Source organism: Rhinatrema bivittatum, chromosome 3 (assembly GCF_901001135.1).
Source record: "Rhinatrema bivittatum chromosome 3, aRhiBiv1.1, whole genome shotgun sequence".
Taxonomy (NCBI): Eukaryota; Metazoa; Chordata; class Amphibia; order Gymnophiona; family Rhinatrematidae; genus Rhinatrema; species Rhinatrema bivittatum.
This window is the reverse complement of record NC_042617.1, coordinates 422,944,981-422,960,687: the sequence shown is the minus strand read 5'-3', so window position 1 is coordinate 422,960,687 and position 15,707 is coordinate 422,944,981. Positions and strand designations below refer to the sequence as shown.

The 15,707-nt window shown below is 46.0% G+C and overlaps 1 protein-coding gene across 1 annotated transcript in view; it reads right to left on the bottom strand.

Moving 5' to 3' along the window:
• Positions 1–15,707, bottom strand: part of CSMD1 (CUB and Sushi multiple domains 1) — a 4,035,193-nt gene that overhangs the window by 1,394,189 nt on the left and 2,625,297 nt on the right. The window contains 1 exon segment of the mRNA XM_029596871.1: positions 4,877–5,065. Within this exon segment, the coding sequence (XP_029452731.1) occupies positions 4,877–5,065 (189 nt within the window).

The following is a 15,707-nucleotide window of genomic DNA, read 5'->3' as shown; positions in this document are numbered from 1 at the left end:
GAGAGCACAAAACAATCCATTGATGTCACAGCAAAAGTCAGACTGTCTACTTGGTTGAAATATTTTGTCAAATCTTCATGATGGCTGCAAAATACTGACATTTTTGTATCAGATGACAAAAGATTCCATCCTTGCAGCCTTGACCCTTGACCCAAGCAGCTCTGTCTGACTCTTTGATAAAGCCAAATCTCTGACCAGATCGTTCAGGTCTGACTGAGAGATTAAATGAGGATCGCTGGATGTTGATGGCACAAAGTCAGGATCCTCCATAGCTTCCATCTGCAATGGCTTACATCATCACCTACCTCCTCATCCTCCTAATCAAGTGTCCATACCTCTGCAGTTTTGAAACAGGAAGACTGTCATCATACGGCACTGGTCTCATTGCCGATGCAAGGTTAGGGTACTCAATAAACTTCCTGTTCTTTGATGAGTATTCTGACACATTCATCATGCAGAGGTAACAGTCAGTTATATGATCTTTCTTTTCCCTCCATATCATTGGGATGGCAAACAGCATGGATGGTCACACACCTTTCAGCCAAGCTCACAGACTACTGGTGCAAGATGCACAACATATATGAGGAGCCCATGCTCTGTCCTGGTCACCAATTTTGCACCCAAAGTATAACTCATATGCCTTCTTAATAAGTGCAGCCATAGTCCTTTTCTGTGCTTTCAGAGAACACTCACCACAGATGTTAACAAAACGTGACATGGCTATTGCGACATTGGCGTGACATTTCATAAAATATATTAAATTAAATCCACAAGCTTTAAACTCAACAGTTTTAGCGATATGATTCGCTCATTCACACAGACATTGCATAGGAGACTACTCAGTGCTGCTGCTTAGATAAGGCTGTGTCGTCATGGAAACAAGTTAGAATCATGCAGGCAAGCTGAGGCTTGCCCGAGCAAGTTCTAGCATGATCAGGCAGAGTTTCTTGGTGTATTTTTTAAAAAGTTAGTCTCTGTTACATGTTATGTTGCTTATGGCCGTCAAAAATAAGATATGGATTTTAAAAATCATAAAAAACTACTGTCCAGCAAGAAAATGTATGTATGCGAGATTATGTTTTAAAATTTCACAATTATTGTAACACAAAATTGGCCGTTTCTCAAAAACCTTACGTGATGTACAAATTTCAACATAATATCTGTGATCAGCATCAAAACATCTATTGGGAACACCAAAAAGCCTGAAGGTAACAAGTGTATTTATGAAATAATCTCAGCATTTGCATGAGAGTTACAGTATCTTACTTAAGAACTATGACAATTGCTATCAAAGATTATTTATGTTATCTGTTTTCCCATTATTTCCTAAAATATGAACTAATACGTTTTAAAAAGAACTCAGGCAGCACCTGTTTGCACTTTATTATATTGAAAGTTCAAAACTTTGTATGCTTCGGTTGGGCAGTATGTGAAAGAAAAAGAAGAATATTGATCTTTTCACTAATGAATACTGAGTCCTTTTTATGAAAACAGGAAGGATAATGTTCAAACAAATGTATGCAATAGTATATATAAGTGCATCTAGATGCTGTTAGGATTTTGTCTGTTATACAGCCTTATCTTCCCCATCCATAGAAGCCCATAGTGTGCCTCATCACTAGTCTTGCCAAGCTCCTCCATACTGCCCTTGCCACACCCAAGTCCCAGCCCTATCTAAACCCCTCTTGCTATAATAGCCTTGTCTTCTCATGATGTCACTACTGGCTAGGGGTGTGTATTCATTTGCAACGTATCGCGAATCCGCAACGTATATGGCCGGATTCGTTGTATTCGTTGCGTCGCGAAATGTATCGCAATTTCCCACGAATACAACGAATCACGGCCGAATCATTCAGCAGTCAAAATGGCAATTTTAAATACCCCCCCACCCTCCTGACCCCCCAAGACTTGCCTAAATTTCCTGGTGGTCCAGCGGGGGACCCAGAGTGTCTCCTGCCCTCCCTCTGTCAGCTGCCGGCACCATCTTGTGCTCCTACCATGTGACAGGGGCTGACGAATGGCAGCGGTAGCCCCTGTGACATAGTAAGGGCAAAGGCTATCGGCGCCATTTTGATTACTGGCAGCCGACGGCCTGAGTGCAGGAGATCACTCCCGGACCCCTGCTGGACCACCAGGGACTTTTGGCAAGTCTTGTGGGGGTCAGGAGGGTCCCCCAAGACTTGCCAAAGGTCCCTGGTGGTCCAACGGGGGTCCAGGGAGTGATCTCCTGCACTCGGGCTGTCGGCTGCCAGTAATCAAAATGGCGCCGATAGCCTTTGCCCTTACTATGTCACAGGGGCTACCGCTGCCATTGGTTGGCCCCTGCCACATGGTAGGAGCACAAGATGGCACCGGCAGCCGACAGAGGGAGGGCAGGAGACGCACCGGGACCCCCGCTGGAGCACCAGAGAATTTAGGCAAGTCTTGGTGGGGGGGTCAGGAGGGTGGGGGAGTTGTAGTTAATTAAATTAAAAGGGAAACAAATAAGAATGGCACGTATCAATGGATTGGGGGGGCCCCTTTGAATGGATACAACGTATCTGGCCCCGACGAATACGAATGCTGTATGAAACGTATGCGGCTCCTCTGCACATCCCTACTACTGGCTCTGAGACCTGACTTTTGTTCTTGCCTTGTGGCCTATGGACCTTCGATCTTTGACTTGCCTTAGGCCTAGAGGCCTTCTGCCTTTGACTTCCCTTGCCTTGCCTCATTGCATAAGGGCTTTATGCCTTGCCTTGTGCCCTACAGGCCTTCTGCCTTGCCTTGTAGCCCTTAGGCCTATTCTGTCTTGTATCCTGTTTTGTGACCTTCTGGCATATTCTGTCTGTTCCAAGCCTTGCTCCCTTCCGTCTTCTATGTTCTTTGTTTCCCTTTTCTAAGTCCTGCCACTATCTGCCTTGTTGGTCTTGTCCGGTCTGTTCCAGTATCTAGTACTGCCTGTCCAGAGTCCTGTCCTTGCCTTGTCTCACCCTGCCTTGTCTCACCCTGCCTGTCAAGCCTTGCCAGCCTTGTCTCAAGCCTGACTTTGTCCAAGCCTAGTCTGAAGCCTGACCTTGTCTCCAGCCCACCTTGTCTAAAGACTTGTCTGTTTGGACTCACCACTATAAGGTGGTGCAGAGACCTACTAGCCCTCAGAACACAAGGGCTCAACCTGTGGGGGAGGGCGCTGGCTAGGCAGAAGACCTGCTCTTGTCTTGCTCAGAATCCTAAATTCAGCCCCATGCTGCTCTTCAGGTGGATTTCCCGGACTCTGGGGCCTGTAACAGAACAAGAAAAACACCACCCACCTATGAGAGTGGGGAGGGGACCCTTAGCCTGTCTATGAGTCCACAATAGTTTTTCTACTACCAGCGACCACGCCCGTATGACATACAGGCGACCGTGCCCGTATGACATAGTGAGGGCAAAGGTAGCGCCAGCGCCATTTTGAAGATTGGCAATACGGCCCGCGTGCAGGAGGTCGCTCCCGGACCCCCGCTGGACTTTTGACAAGTCTTGTGGGGGTCAGGAGGCCCCCCCCAAGCTGGACAAAAGTCCCTGGGGGTCCAGCGGGGGTCCGGGGGCGATCTCCAGCAGGCGTGACGTCGGGAGCCAGGAAACAAAATGGCGCTGGCGCTACCTTTGCCCTGTCTCATGATAAGGGCAAAGGGCCACCGGCGCCATTTCTCAACGCAGCCGTGGCCAGAGAGAGAGAGAGGGAGATCGCGTCGGGAACCCCCAATGGACCCCAGGTAATTTAAAACATTTTGGGGGGGTTCGGGAGGGTGGGGGATTTCTTTTAAAGGTTCGGGGTGGGTTTTAGGGGTTTTTTGGTGTGCCGGTTTTCTCACGCCCTATTTAACGATACAATACAAATGCCCCTGACGATAAATCGGGGGCATTTGTATTGTATCTGCACTCTAACGATTTTGGACAATTTTAAAATTATCTGACGATAATTTTAATCATTCAAAAACGATTCACATCCCTACTATTTTGTTTTAAATGAATGCACATCCCTAACTTTTATATGCATGGAAGAAAGGCATTCAATAGAGTCTGGGTAGAGGTGGGACTTACACTCATACTTTTTGATATTCAAAATTTATGTGCATCCATTTGAATTTTGGCAAAACTACGCACAACAAATAGCAGATGTAATTGTGTTAATAGCTTTCTTCAGTGTAATTTTTAAAGCAAACCTATGTGTTTGAGTTTGCTTTGAAAATAGGTGTAACTTGGGAGTATAACAACTCACAAATTTATGCAGCCTGTTATAAAATTACTCCCCAAACAACAAAGAGCACTCTTGCGGTCCTGTATATCAATGAACAACGTGAAAGAAGGCACCGCTACTAATGATTAATGTCCCATCAATGGTATATTTGAATGTTGGTATGTGCCACATCAGAAAGCCAGGCGATGTGTTCTATGCACTGAAGAACCGTCCGGTCTACTAATCATTTGCGGCACATACTGCTGGAACGCTCAGCGTTCCAGCTGTATGTGCCGCAAATGATTAGTAGACCGGATGGTTCTTCATTGTATAGAATACGTCGCCTGGCTTTCTGATGCGGCACATACCAACATTCAAATATACTATTGATGGGACATTAATCATTAGTAGCGGTGCCTTCTTTCACGTTGTTCATAAAATTACTCCCTACATGTTGTTTTAGGCTAGCCACTGCATGGATCTGCAGTGCACAATATATTATATTAATTATTTTATGCATGAATCTGAGCCTGATTAATTAAGCTTTTTTTCCATAGATGCAGAATGGGAGAAAAGTATATGTGAATTAGGCCCTCCTATTGACCCTTATTTATTGATATAAAAGTGATTTCCTGACATTACCAATATCTGGAATTTATTATGCAGTATTTTACCTACCATCACAACTTGGTAATGCATGATTCCACTGGTGACTGCTCTCACATACTAAAGGTTCATCATCACTCAGAATGTAGCCTGGATCACAGCTGAAGGTAACTGTTGACCTGATGCCAAAGTTATTTCCATGGCGATGGCCATTCACAGGAATTCCTGGATCAAGACAAGAATCTGATTCCAGTGTAACACCTGAAAAACAAAAATTAATAATAAAATCAGCAGCCAAAAAAAAATAAGAGTTGAAAAATTGGTACTCTGCATTAGGGATGTGCATTTGTTTCATACGTTTCATACGTTTCCTATACAAGCATGTAATATGAAAAGTATGAAACATATGAAACAAATGCACATCTAATAGGCATGTAATGGGAAACGTATGAAACAAATTAAACGAATGAAACAAATGCACATCCCTACTCTGCATTTTTCAGTCACATAGAATGTAGTTTTTTCCTATTTTACTGTATAATTCTGAAAGACATTAAAACGTGTATAAAACTTTTCAAAGGCATGAGTTTCTAAAATTCCTTGATTGCCTGCATATGTCATCTCCTTGAACTTAATCTCCGGGAGCTCTCCTTTGCACTCTCTCTGCTTCTTGAAAACTGCTATTCATACCCAGGATCTCATTCCTAATTCGTCATTAGTGCTAAACCATTCTCTTTCTCTGTCTGTTCTGAATGACTGATATAGCCTTAATGTGGGGACCTGTTTTAAGCATTCTCCCTTAATTAATGACTTTTCAAACTCATTCTTTTTTTTTTTTTTTTTTACTAATTATGTCCAGTCTGAAATTCAATTTATTACCTTTCCTGCAATATTTTAATGAATAATATTGGGATACTAATGTGAAGGTGATATTTTACAAAACAAAATATGGAATCAGATTCATTTTCAGACTGGTTTTCTTTTCATTCTATGTACACACAAAACTCTTTCAATAATTAGAAACAGAGCAAGTGACAAAAACAAAATAGAACACATTCTATGCTTTCTTATGACCTCTGGTTGTTTGGAGCTTTTAACAAAGACAATTACCTTTCCAATAAATTGAACTTAGTGAAAAAATTAAGTTATTGTTTTTGTCTTCTCAATTTCAGTTTCTAGATATTAGGACAAAGGGAGGATATCTTACAAATATCTCCAAGCAGTCCCATATGTAATGTTTTGGCCGGTTGCAGGATAGTCCTGTGACCAAACACACTTACTCCAAATGCCACCAACCCCATGGGATGATGCCAGGCTTCCATCGCTGCAAGGACACTGCCATCTTACTTTTGGCCAGTCATGCTGTATCCCCCCAGGTGCACAGATGCACACCCACAGTAGATTTTAATACACCGCTATGTGAAAGAGATTTGCGGTGCTTCCTGATGACATCAACATAGTGGGGTATTTAAACCCCAGCCGCGCTCCTAGCAAATACCACCACAGCAGGTCTTCCTGCTTTGCAGTGAATGTTGCTTTCTCTGTGCTTGCCTTGTCTTCCCTCCTTGTTTCCTTGCCTTGTCCTGCCTTGTTGTGATCTTGTCTTGCTGTTTCCTTGCCTTGCCCTGTGTTTGCCTGCCATGTCTCGGTCTTTTATGCCCTGCCCTTATCTTATCTGTCCATCTCTGCCTGACTTTTGGTTTTTATCCATCATTGGATTCTGGACCACTGCTTGCCATGACTTTTGCCTGGGTCTCAAAATTATTTGATCTTCTCCTGCTCCAATCTCAGTCTGGACCTCAACGCTGCCTAATCTCCATCTACCCTGATCTCAGCCTGGACCTTGACACAACTTGCTCACCGCCCACTCTAACCTTGGCCTGCTATTTGACTTTATCTGATTGCTCCTTACAGCACACCTCGCCTATAATCTCACCTAAGCCCTGCCGGCTCCTGGAACCCAAGGGCTCAACCTGAGTGAGTGGGGCTGGTATAGGTGAAGCTTAGTCCTAGTCCTTGTAAGAGTGAGTCCATCTGCTGTCAGCGAGTGCCTAGTAGGTTTACCTGCTACGCTGCATCAACCATTCCACAGCCTAAGAGCTCATAAATGTGACAGATTGCTGAGGGCATGAGCCTAGTGGGCTCATCTCTGGCCTAGGCTATCTCAGGGTTGGGTCTCCAAGTCCAGCAGCAGCAAGACCAACTCAACCATATGACTGGCATACTGCAAGGTCTTACAGCCCAAATAGACACCATTCTGGCTCAAGAACCTGTACTGATACTCTCCCAGCTGCACTGGTCTGATATCTGGAATCCTTGCCACATTTGCCTCCATCACCCAGGTATGATGGGGATCTCAAGGTCTACAGAGGCTTTATTAACCAGTGCATGATGTTCTTTGAGTTACAGGCCACCAGCTTCCCATTGGACCAGACCAAGATGACATTCATACTCCCTCTCCTGCCTGGTTCTGCAATAGCCTGTGCTTCACTACTATGGGAGCAGAACAATTCCCTTGTGGGGAATCTGGACAGCTTCCTTAATTAGTACTGGCATATTTTTTATGACCCTGGTTGGTCCTTTTCAGATGCCACTGAATTACTCTGCATTAATAAGGCACCTATATGGTTGGAGGTTATACCATTCAGTTCCGGACGCTATCCTCAAAGCTTTGTTGGGGTGAAGATAGCCTGACTACCATCTTTTGGCAGGGCCTTATGGAACACATTAAAGATGAACTAGCTGGCTGAGACCTGGCACCCAGACTAGAGGATATCATTGTGCTTTCTGTTCGTGTGGACCTCTGTTTTCAAGAGCAGGCCTGGGAGAGAGAGAGGCTTTTAACAGCATTTGAGACTGGCACCCAAATTTCAGCTTTCACTGATTCCTACTAGGGATGTGAATCGTTTTTTGACGATTTAAAATATCGTCCGATATATTTTAAATCGTCAAAAATCGTTAGGGCCACGATACAATACCAATTCCCCCGATTATCGTTAAAAAATCGTAAATCGGGGGAAGGGGGAGGGCAGGAAAACCGGCACACTAAAACCCCCTAAAACCCACCCCCGTCCCTTTAAATTAAATCCCCCACCCTCCCGAACCCCCCCCAAATGCTTTAAATTACCCGGGGATCCAGCGGTGGTCCAGAACGGCGGCGGTCCGGAACGGCCCCCTCAATTGAATCCTTTTGTCTTCAGCCGGCGCCATTTTGCAAAATGGCCGCCGCAAAATGGCGGCGGCCATAGACAAAAATGATTCGACGCAGGAGGTCATTCCGGACCCCCGCTGGACTTTTGGCAAGTCTTGTGGGGGTCAGGAGGCCCCCCCAAGCTGGCCAAAAGTTTCTGGGAGTCCAGCGGGGTTCAGGAAGTGATTTCTTGCCGCGAATCGTTTTCCGTACGGAAAATGGCGCCGGCAGGAGATCGACTGCAGGAGGTCGTTCAGCGGGGGTTCCGGACCGCCGCTGAACGACCTCCTGCAGTCGATCTCCTGCCGGCGCCATTTTCCGTACGGAAAACGATTCGCGGCAAGAAATCGCTTCCTGAACCCCGCTGGACTCCCAGAAACTTTTGGCCAGCTTGGGGGGGCCTCCTGACCCCCACAAGACTTGCCAGAAGTCCAGCGGGGGTCCGGAACGACCTCCTGCATCGAATCATTTTTGTCTATGGCCGCCGCCATTTTGCGGCGGCCATTTTGCAAAATGGTGCCGGCTGAAGACAAAAGGATTCAATTGAGGGGGCCGTTCCGGACCGCCGCCGTTCTGGACCACCAGGTAATTTAAAGCATTTGGGGGGGGGGGGTTCGGGAGGGTGGGGGATTTAATTTAAAGGGTCGGGGGGGGGTTTTAGGGGGTTGGCTCACGATTTTAACGATTTTTTCACGATATTTTTAAAACCCAAACGGCAACAATACGATTCCCTCCCCCTCCCAGCCGAAATCGATCGTTAAGACGATCGAGGACACGATTCACATCTCTAATTCCTACCATGGATGCTATGCCTGTTTCCTCTAATGAAGAGCCTATGCAACTTGGCAGGGCCTGGCTCACAAAAGAAGAGAAACAGAGATACCAGCAGCTCAACCTCTGCCTCAGGAGCACTTGGCTGGCTGTAGTCTTAAGAAAGCAGAACACTTCCGATCCTAGGGTTGATTGGAGAAGCAACCTTAGGCTGGCCCTCATCCTCTCCTCAATTACTTGTGCCAATCAGCCTCACCTCTACTGATACATAGGTGCATACTGAGGCATTCCTGGACTCTAGTACCAGAGGAAATTTCATTAACAAAGCACTGATTCACCAGTTCACCTTTCCACCCTTCCAGTTCACCCTGTAGAAGCCAGTTACCATCTCAGTTTACGGAGAAACCTTCCCTGATCAATTGACCTTAGTTACCCTGTCGCTCACTCTTCAGATCAGACTCCTGCACAGGGAGAGCATCACTCTTTATGTATTGGCCAAGGCGGTCAATCCAATCATTCTTGGCTTACCCTGCGTGATGCTACATAATCCCACTATTGTTTGGCAGGCTCTGCAAATTGCCCTCTGGGAGCCTTCTTGTCAGCAACAATGTCTCATGCGGATCATCTCACCAGTAGCCTGAACTCTGACTCTTGTCCTTCCAGACCTTCCTCCTCAATATGAAGCTTTTGCAGAAGTATTTAGCAAGATGTACGCAGAGTCACTCCTTCCCCACAAGTCCTAATACTGATTGACCTGCTCCCAGGAAAAATAACCCGAAGAGGCAGGATCTATCCACTATCCTCCCCCAAAACAGCAGCCATGATAAAGTACATCAAAATAAATTTGGAATGAGGATGTATCTGACCTTTGTCCTTTCCAGCAGGGCCAGGCTTTTTCTTTGTTGGGAAGAAGGATGGCTTCTTCAGGTCATGCATTGACTATACGGGGTCTAAATGCCAACATCCGCAAGAATAGATATCCACTGCTCCTAATTACAGAAAATTTTGACTGTCTGCACGAAGCACAAATTTTTACCAAGCTGGACCTTTGAAGAATCTATACCCTCATCCAGATAGGAGAAGGTTACGAATGGAAGATGGCATTCAACACTTACAACAGACGCTGAGGTAGATTTTAAAAACATACGCGCGTGCGCGCGTACTTTGAAGTACGCTGGATTTTATAAGATACGCCCGTAGCCGCGCGTATCTTATAAAATCCAGGGTCGGCGCGCGCAAGGGGGTGCACATTTGTGCAACTTGCGCGCGCCGAGCCCTGCGCGGGCTGCCCGTTCCCTCCGAGGCCGCTCCGAAATCAGAGCGGCCTCGGAGAGAACTTTCTTTCTACCCCCCTGCACCTTCCCTTCCCTTCCCCTACCTAACCCACCCCCCCGGCCCTATCTAGACCCCCCCTACCTTTATTGGAGAAGTTACTACTGCCTCCGGGCAGTAGTAACTTACGGGCGCCAGCGCGGCAGGCCCCGACACAGGCCGCTGTGTTGGGGCACTCGGCCATGCCCCCGGACCACCCACACACCCCCGGACATGCCCCTGATCCCTAACCGCGCCCCCTGGCCACGCCCCCAACCGCCCCTTTTTGCAAGCCCCGGGACTTACGTGCGTCCCGGGGCTTGCGAGCGCCACCGAGCCTATGCAAAATAGGCTCGGCGCGCGCACGGGGAGTTTGGGGTAGGTTTTCGGGGGCTACACGTGTACCCCTTTGAAAATCTACCCCACAATGAGTACCCAGTAATGTCATTCAGCATTTGCAATGCACCTGCCATCTTCCAAAACATGGTTAACAAAATCTTCAGAGATCTCCTGGAATACCTGATGACATTCTCATTTTCTCACACTTCTTGACACAGCACAGGCAACATGTTAAACAAGTGTTAAAAATAATCTGTGAATATCACTTGTATGCCAAGCTTGAGAAGTGTACCTTTGAGCAGTAGGAGCTATCTTTCCTGGGCTATATTATCTCCTACTGTGGCCTGCACATGGGCCCAGAAAAATTGAAGGCCTATGCCAGTGGGACTCAAGGCCTGTATAGCTTCTTAGGCTTTGCCAACTACTACAAGCAAGTCATACATGGTAGTTCCTCATTAGTAGCTCCTCTCACTGCTCTTACAAAAAAAGGTGCTGCCTCAAGTAATTGGTCTGAATCTTTCCATTGCCTCAAGTAGGTGTTTCTCAAGTATCCCTGTGTCCAACATCCAGACCGATCAATGTCCTTTATCATGTAGGGAGTTGCCTCTGCCACTAGGGTGAGAGCTGTTTTTGCACAACATATTGATAAAGGTACTCTCATGCTTTGTTCTTCTTTTCCAAAAAGTTCACATTCAAGGAAACAATTTACACCATCTGAGATAGAGAACTTCTGGCAATAAAGCTGGCCTTGGAAAAATTGCACCACTTACTGGAGGGAGCTAGACTCCTAGTCACCATCTTCACCAACCATAAAAATCTGCAGTACCTCCAGCAAGCCCAAGGGTTAAATCCATGTCAGGTCTGATGGCCTTTACTTTTTAAACAATTTCACTTTGAGCTCTGATACCAATCAGTAGAGAAGTACAAGAGGGCTGATGCCCTTTTTCAGTCCTTTGAAAAAGAAGATGTGACAGAACTTCCACACCATATTAACCATCCTTCAAGGATTGTGGTAGCCGCTGCAGTTTCAATACCACCAGGAAAGATGGTGGCTCCCAACTGCCTCTGGGAGACTTAAATGGGCCCATGATTTCTACCTGGGAGATTCCCCTCGGGTAACAAAGACAATGAAACTTCTCCTTCTCCACTATTAGTGGCCTCAAGCGAAGCATGATATATAGTACTACATCACTGGGAGTAAAAGAAGAAAGTCTAAAAGTTTAGGTGACAAATGGAGCCCTTTTTAAATATTGGTCTGACCGAGTATGGCATTTTCTTATGTTCTTATAAAAAAAAGGAGGATCAATATTTTTCATGGTACAAAAGTTATAATAAAGTTAAGTAATACTTTGCATGAACGTAGATAATGACAAGACAAAGGTACTGCATGAACGGATGCTGTGGGAAAGGATTGTGAAATAAAAGTAGATGGAATATAAATCAGATCAAGAATGTGTTCTAATTTATGGGTAGGATTATTAAATATAAGCTGCCAACCAAATGCAGCCATTGCCTTTCAAAAGGCACTAGCTGAGGAGTGTAGTGGCTCAGAGTCCAAATGTAAGTTAATGTCTCCCAAAACTATAGTATTTTTAGGATCTAAGGAGAAACAAGATAAAAACTCTATAACTGGGGATAGACAATTCACTAATGAACCAGGCAGATAATAAAAGTTACAAATATTCAAAGATTGTGAACCTAAAAGGAGGACTTCAAAATGAGGCATTTTTTCACAGACTATTTCTTTAAAAACCTGTAATTTTTTTTTTATTGAAAATTAGAACCACCCCTCCCGGGTGCTTCAGATGAGGTTTTGAGATCACAGCACAGTTGGCAGGGCAGCGATCATTCAAATTTACTTCATCAGAAGTTGAGAGCCAAGATTCTGTAATACAAGAACAGTCAGGCGAGTTCTCAAAGAGGAAATCAGAAATAATTGGAAACTTTTGGGGCTCTGACTGAGCATTAATTAAAGATAAGGTAAACAATTCAGATAAAGCAATATGAGGTATCAAGTGTTTCTTATCTGGGAACATAATGGGAGGTATAAGTGGGATTTAACATATTTAAAAGTATTGGGCCAGATCTTAAAATCTATGCCCGATTTTATAACATGCGCGCGCTACTGCGCGTGCATGTTATAAAATCCGGGCTCAGTGCGCGCAAGGGGTTGCACACATGTGCACCTTGCGCGCGCCGAGCCCGAGGGGAGCCCCGATGGCTTTCCCCGTTCCCTCCAAGGTTACACGCGTAGCCTTTGAAAATCTGCCCCATTATGAGAACCATTCCTTTCATTTTCAAGCAGCGTGGGAAATGGCAGAAACTGTCAGGGGCTCATAGAAAAGAACGAAGCAGCAAAAAAGAAAGAGAAATGGCATAGCAGTATCCAAAAATGCCAAACAAAAATTGGGCCGTCAGTGTGCCAATAGGCTGACATCTGGAACCAAAGGGAAAGTTCGTATGAAGTAGTCCTGAAAATCAAGAGAGTTTCCAAAAATTTCTCTAAGAATTTTTGGCCAAAGTCCCCTACCTTTCAGCAAAAGGTGGTGTCATCCAGTTAATGAACCATTTCAGAAAAATGGTTTCCAATGCCCATAGGTCTATATAAAAGCAAGATATGTGTGGAACTCAGCAATGACGTGGCTGCTTGACTAGGCCTCTAGGTTATGATCATCATACATGCCTTGACCCTGGCAATCAGCTTTACAGAATGGGCTCTGGGCCCACAGTAACCGGCTCCTATGGCTTCGCTTCATACTGTGCTAGCAAATTTAAAGACTCCATTTCAGACAGTCCCAGCAGCCTCAGTCCGTGCACTGGTGACTTCATTCCAGGCTGCAGCAGCAGTGCCAAAGATTCCAGCCTGCACCCATAAATGCAGCAAATCCAGTGCCTGCTGTCTGCACAGTCCAGGCTCCAAAGAGTCCAGGATCTACTGTCTACTCCGCTTTGACTCCAAAGAATCCAGCGCCTACAGTCTGCATAGCCCTGGCTCCAAAGAAGGCAGCACCCGCTGTCTGCGCAGCCTTGACTCCAAAGAATCAGGCACCTGGTGTCTGCGCAGCCTTGACTCCAAAGAATCAGGCACCTGCTGTCTGCGCAGCCTTGACTCCAAAGAATCAGGCACCTGCTGTCTGCGCAGCCTTGACTCCAAAGAATCAGGCACCTGCTGTCTGCGCAGCCTTGACTCCAAAGAATCCAGCGCCTACAGTCTGCATAGCCTTGGCTCCAAAGAAGGTAGCACCCGCTGTCTGCGCAGCCTTGACTCCAAAGAATCAGGCACCTGCTGTCTGCGCAGCCAAGGCCGGTGCAAGTTTATTGGGCACCCTAGGTGAAACTTGCACTGCCCCCCCACCTGTTTCGGCGCTGACTGTCCCTCATGGCCCTGAGAAGCACACAGTCTCTATTTCTCTTTGCCGCACGTGGGATAGGCCCCATTTGCAGCAAAACATGGCTGCTCTTCGGTGCCCCCTACGACTCGGTGCCCTAGGCGACCACCGAGGTTCGACTAATGGACGTGCCGGCCCTGTGCGCAGCCCAGGTTCCAAAGAATGCAGTGCCTACTGTCTGCACAGCCCCAGCTTTCAAGAATCCAAAGCCAGGTATCCAGGCCCCTCTGACTCCAAAAAGTCCAGTACCAGCTAACCAGGCCAATCCGACTCCATCTAGTCCAGCATTAATCATCTTTACAACTCAAGTTCTAGCACAAGTGAAACTAATTACAACTGTTTCAGCTCCTTCGTTGACTCCACTCCAAGTTATGCCAGTTTCTTTGAGGACTCCACTCCAGGCCATATATGCCATTTCTAGAAAAGATGAATCATGTCAGCAAATTCAAAGATTCTATACTAGACTATCCCAATAGCTCCACCCCTTGCATCAGTGAAGTCAGAGCCAGTGCCTATTTTTACACTGCTAAACTCCACATCAGCTGTTTCTTCAATTCCAGTTCCTGTTTTTACATCAGTGAAGTCAGTGCCAGTTGTCTCTACAGCTCTAATGCCTGCTTTTGCACCAATAAAGTCTGCATCAGCTACAGCTTCAACTTCAGTTCCAGCATCCATAAATCCAGCTCCAGCTGTCTCTACACCTTCATTTCCAGTCTTGCATTCAGGATTCCAAGTCCAAGCTTCAGCTCGAGTTTCTGTTTTCAGGAGTCCAGATTCATCTGTTCATACTAGGGATGTGTGAAGCCCAAACCTATCGGTTCAGGCTTCGTTTTCAGCCCGCCGCAGGAAATTTCGTATTTCCCACGGTTTGGGCCTTTAAAATTCGGGGAGATCCGAATTTTGTTTTAGTGTGCACTAATGGGCTGAGTGTGCACTAACTCCCTGTTAGAGCGCACTAACAGGAGTTAGTGCACACTAAACCCGAAAACAAATTTTTCATGAAATTTCGTGAAAAATTCCTTCGGGTTTTGTGCTCCCAGAACCATCCTGGTTCTGGGAGCAATTTCTGGGAGCAATTTCGGGAGCAATTTCTGGGAGCAATTTCATTCTGGACGAATGCACATTCCTGTTCATACAACTCCACTTACAATCCTTGCCCTGGTGCAGTCCTCGCCAGCTATCTCTAGAGCTTCAGTGCCTGCTTTTACAATGGTGAAGTTAGCTCTTGCTACCCATGCAGCTTCAACTCCAGTTCTTATGTCCATGAATCCAGTGCCAGCTGTCTCTAATGCTGTTGCTTCAGTTCCTATATCCAGGAAATCAGTTCTGGCTGTAAGTACAGTTCCAGTGCTTGCTTTTGCACTGGTAAATCCAGCACCAGTGCCTACTTTTAAACTGGTAAATTCAATGTTAGCCCTCTGTATAGTTCCAGTTCCTACTCCAGCTTCCCTCAAGAATTAAATTGTTCCCTAGTCTTGCTCCAATTTTCCCCAATACTGCAATCTTTTCCTGACCTTGCTCCAGTTACAGATTCTAGGCCAGACCCTGATTCTAGCCTGGCAAAATCTAGACCCATGCCTCTTCTGTGGGTTGAGTTTTGAACTGAAAAGGTCTTTGATGGTATTTGGTGGCCTCCCATTGAAAAAAAAGTGACGGAAAGGCATTCTGTTAGGATTGGTGGGTGTAAACCCTCTGCCCTGAGAGATGGAGGCAACTAACCTGCTAGTGGAATTACAGAGCTTGCTCTCTAAGGAGCTGTAGAACCTCTGTGGAGATCTAGACTTGTCTCTGCGTAGTCCAAGGACCAACACTGAGTATGCCCCAAATTGACTTCAACATATAAGGCACCAGTGCTGGCCCAACCAAAGTTCTCAGTATCTGTCCCACAGTATATCTACATATC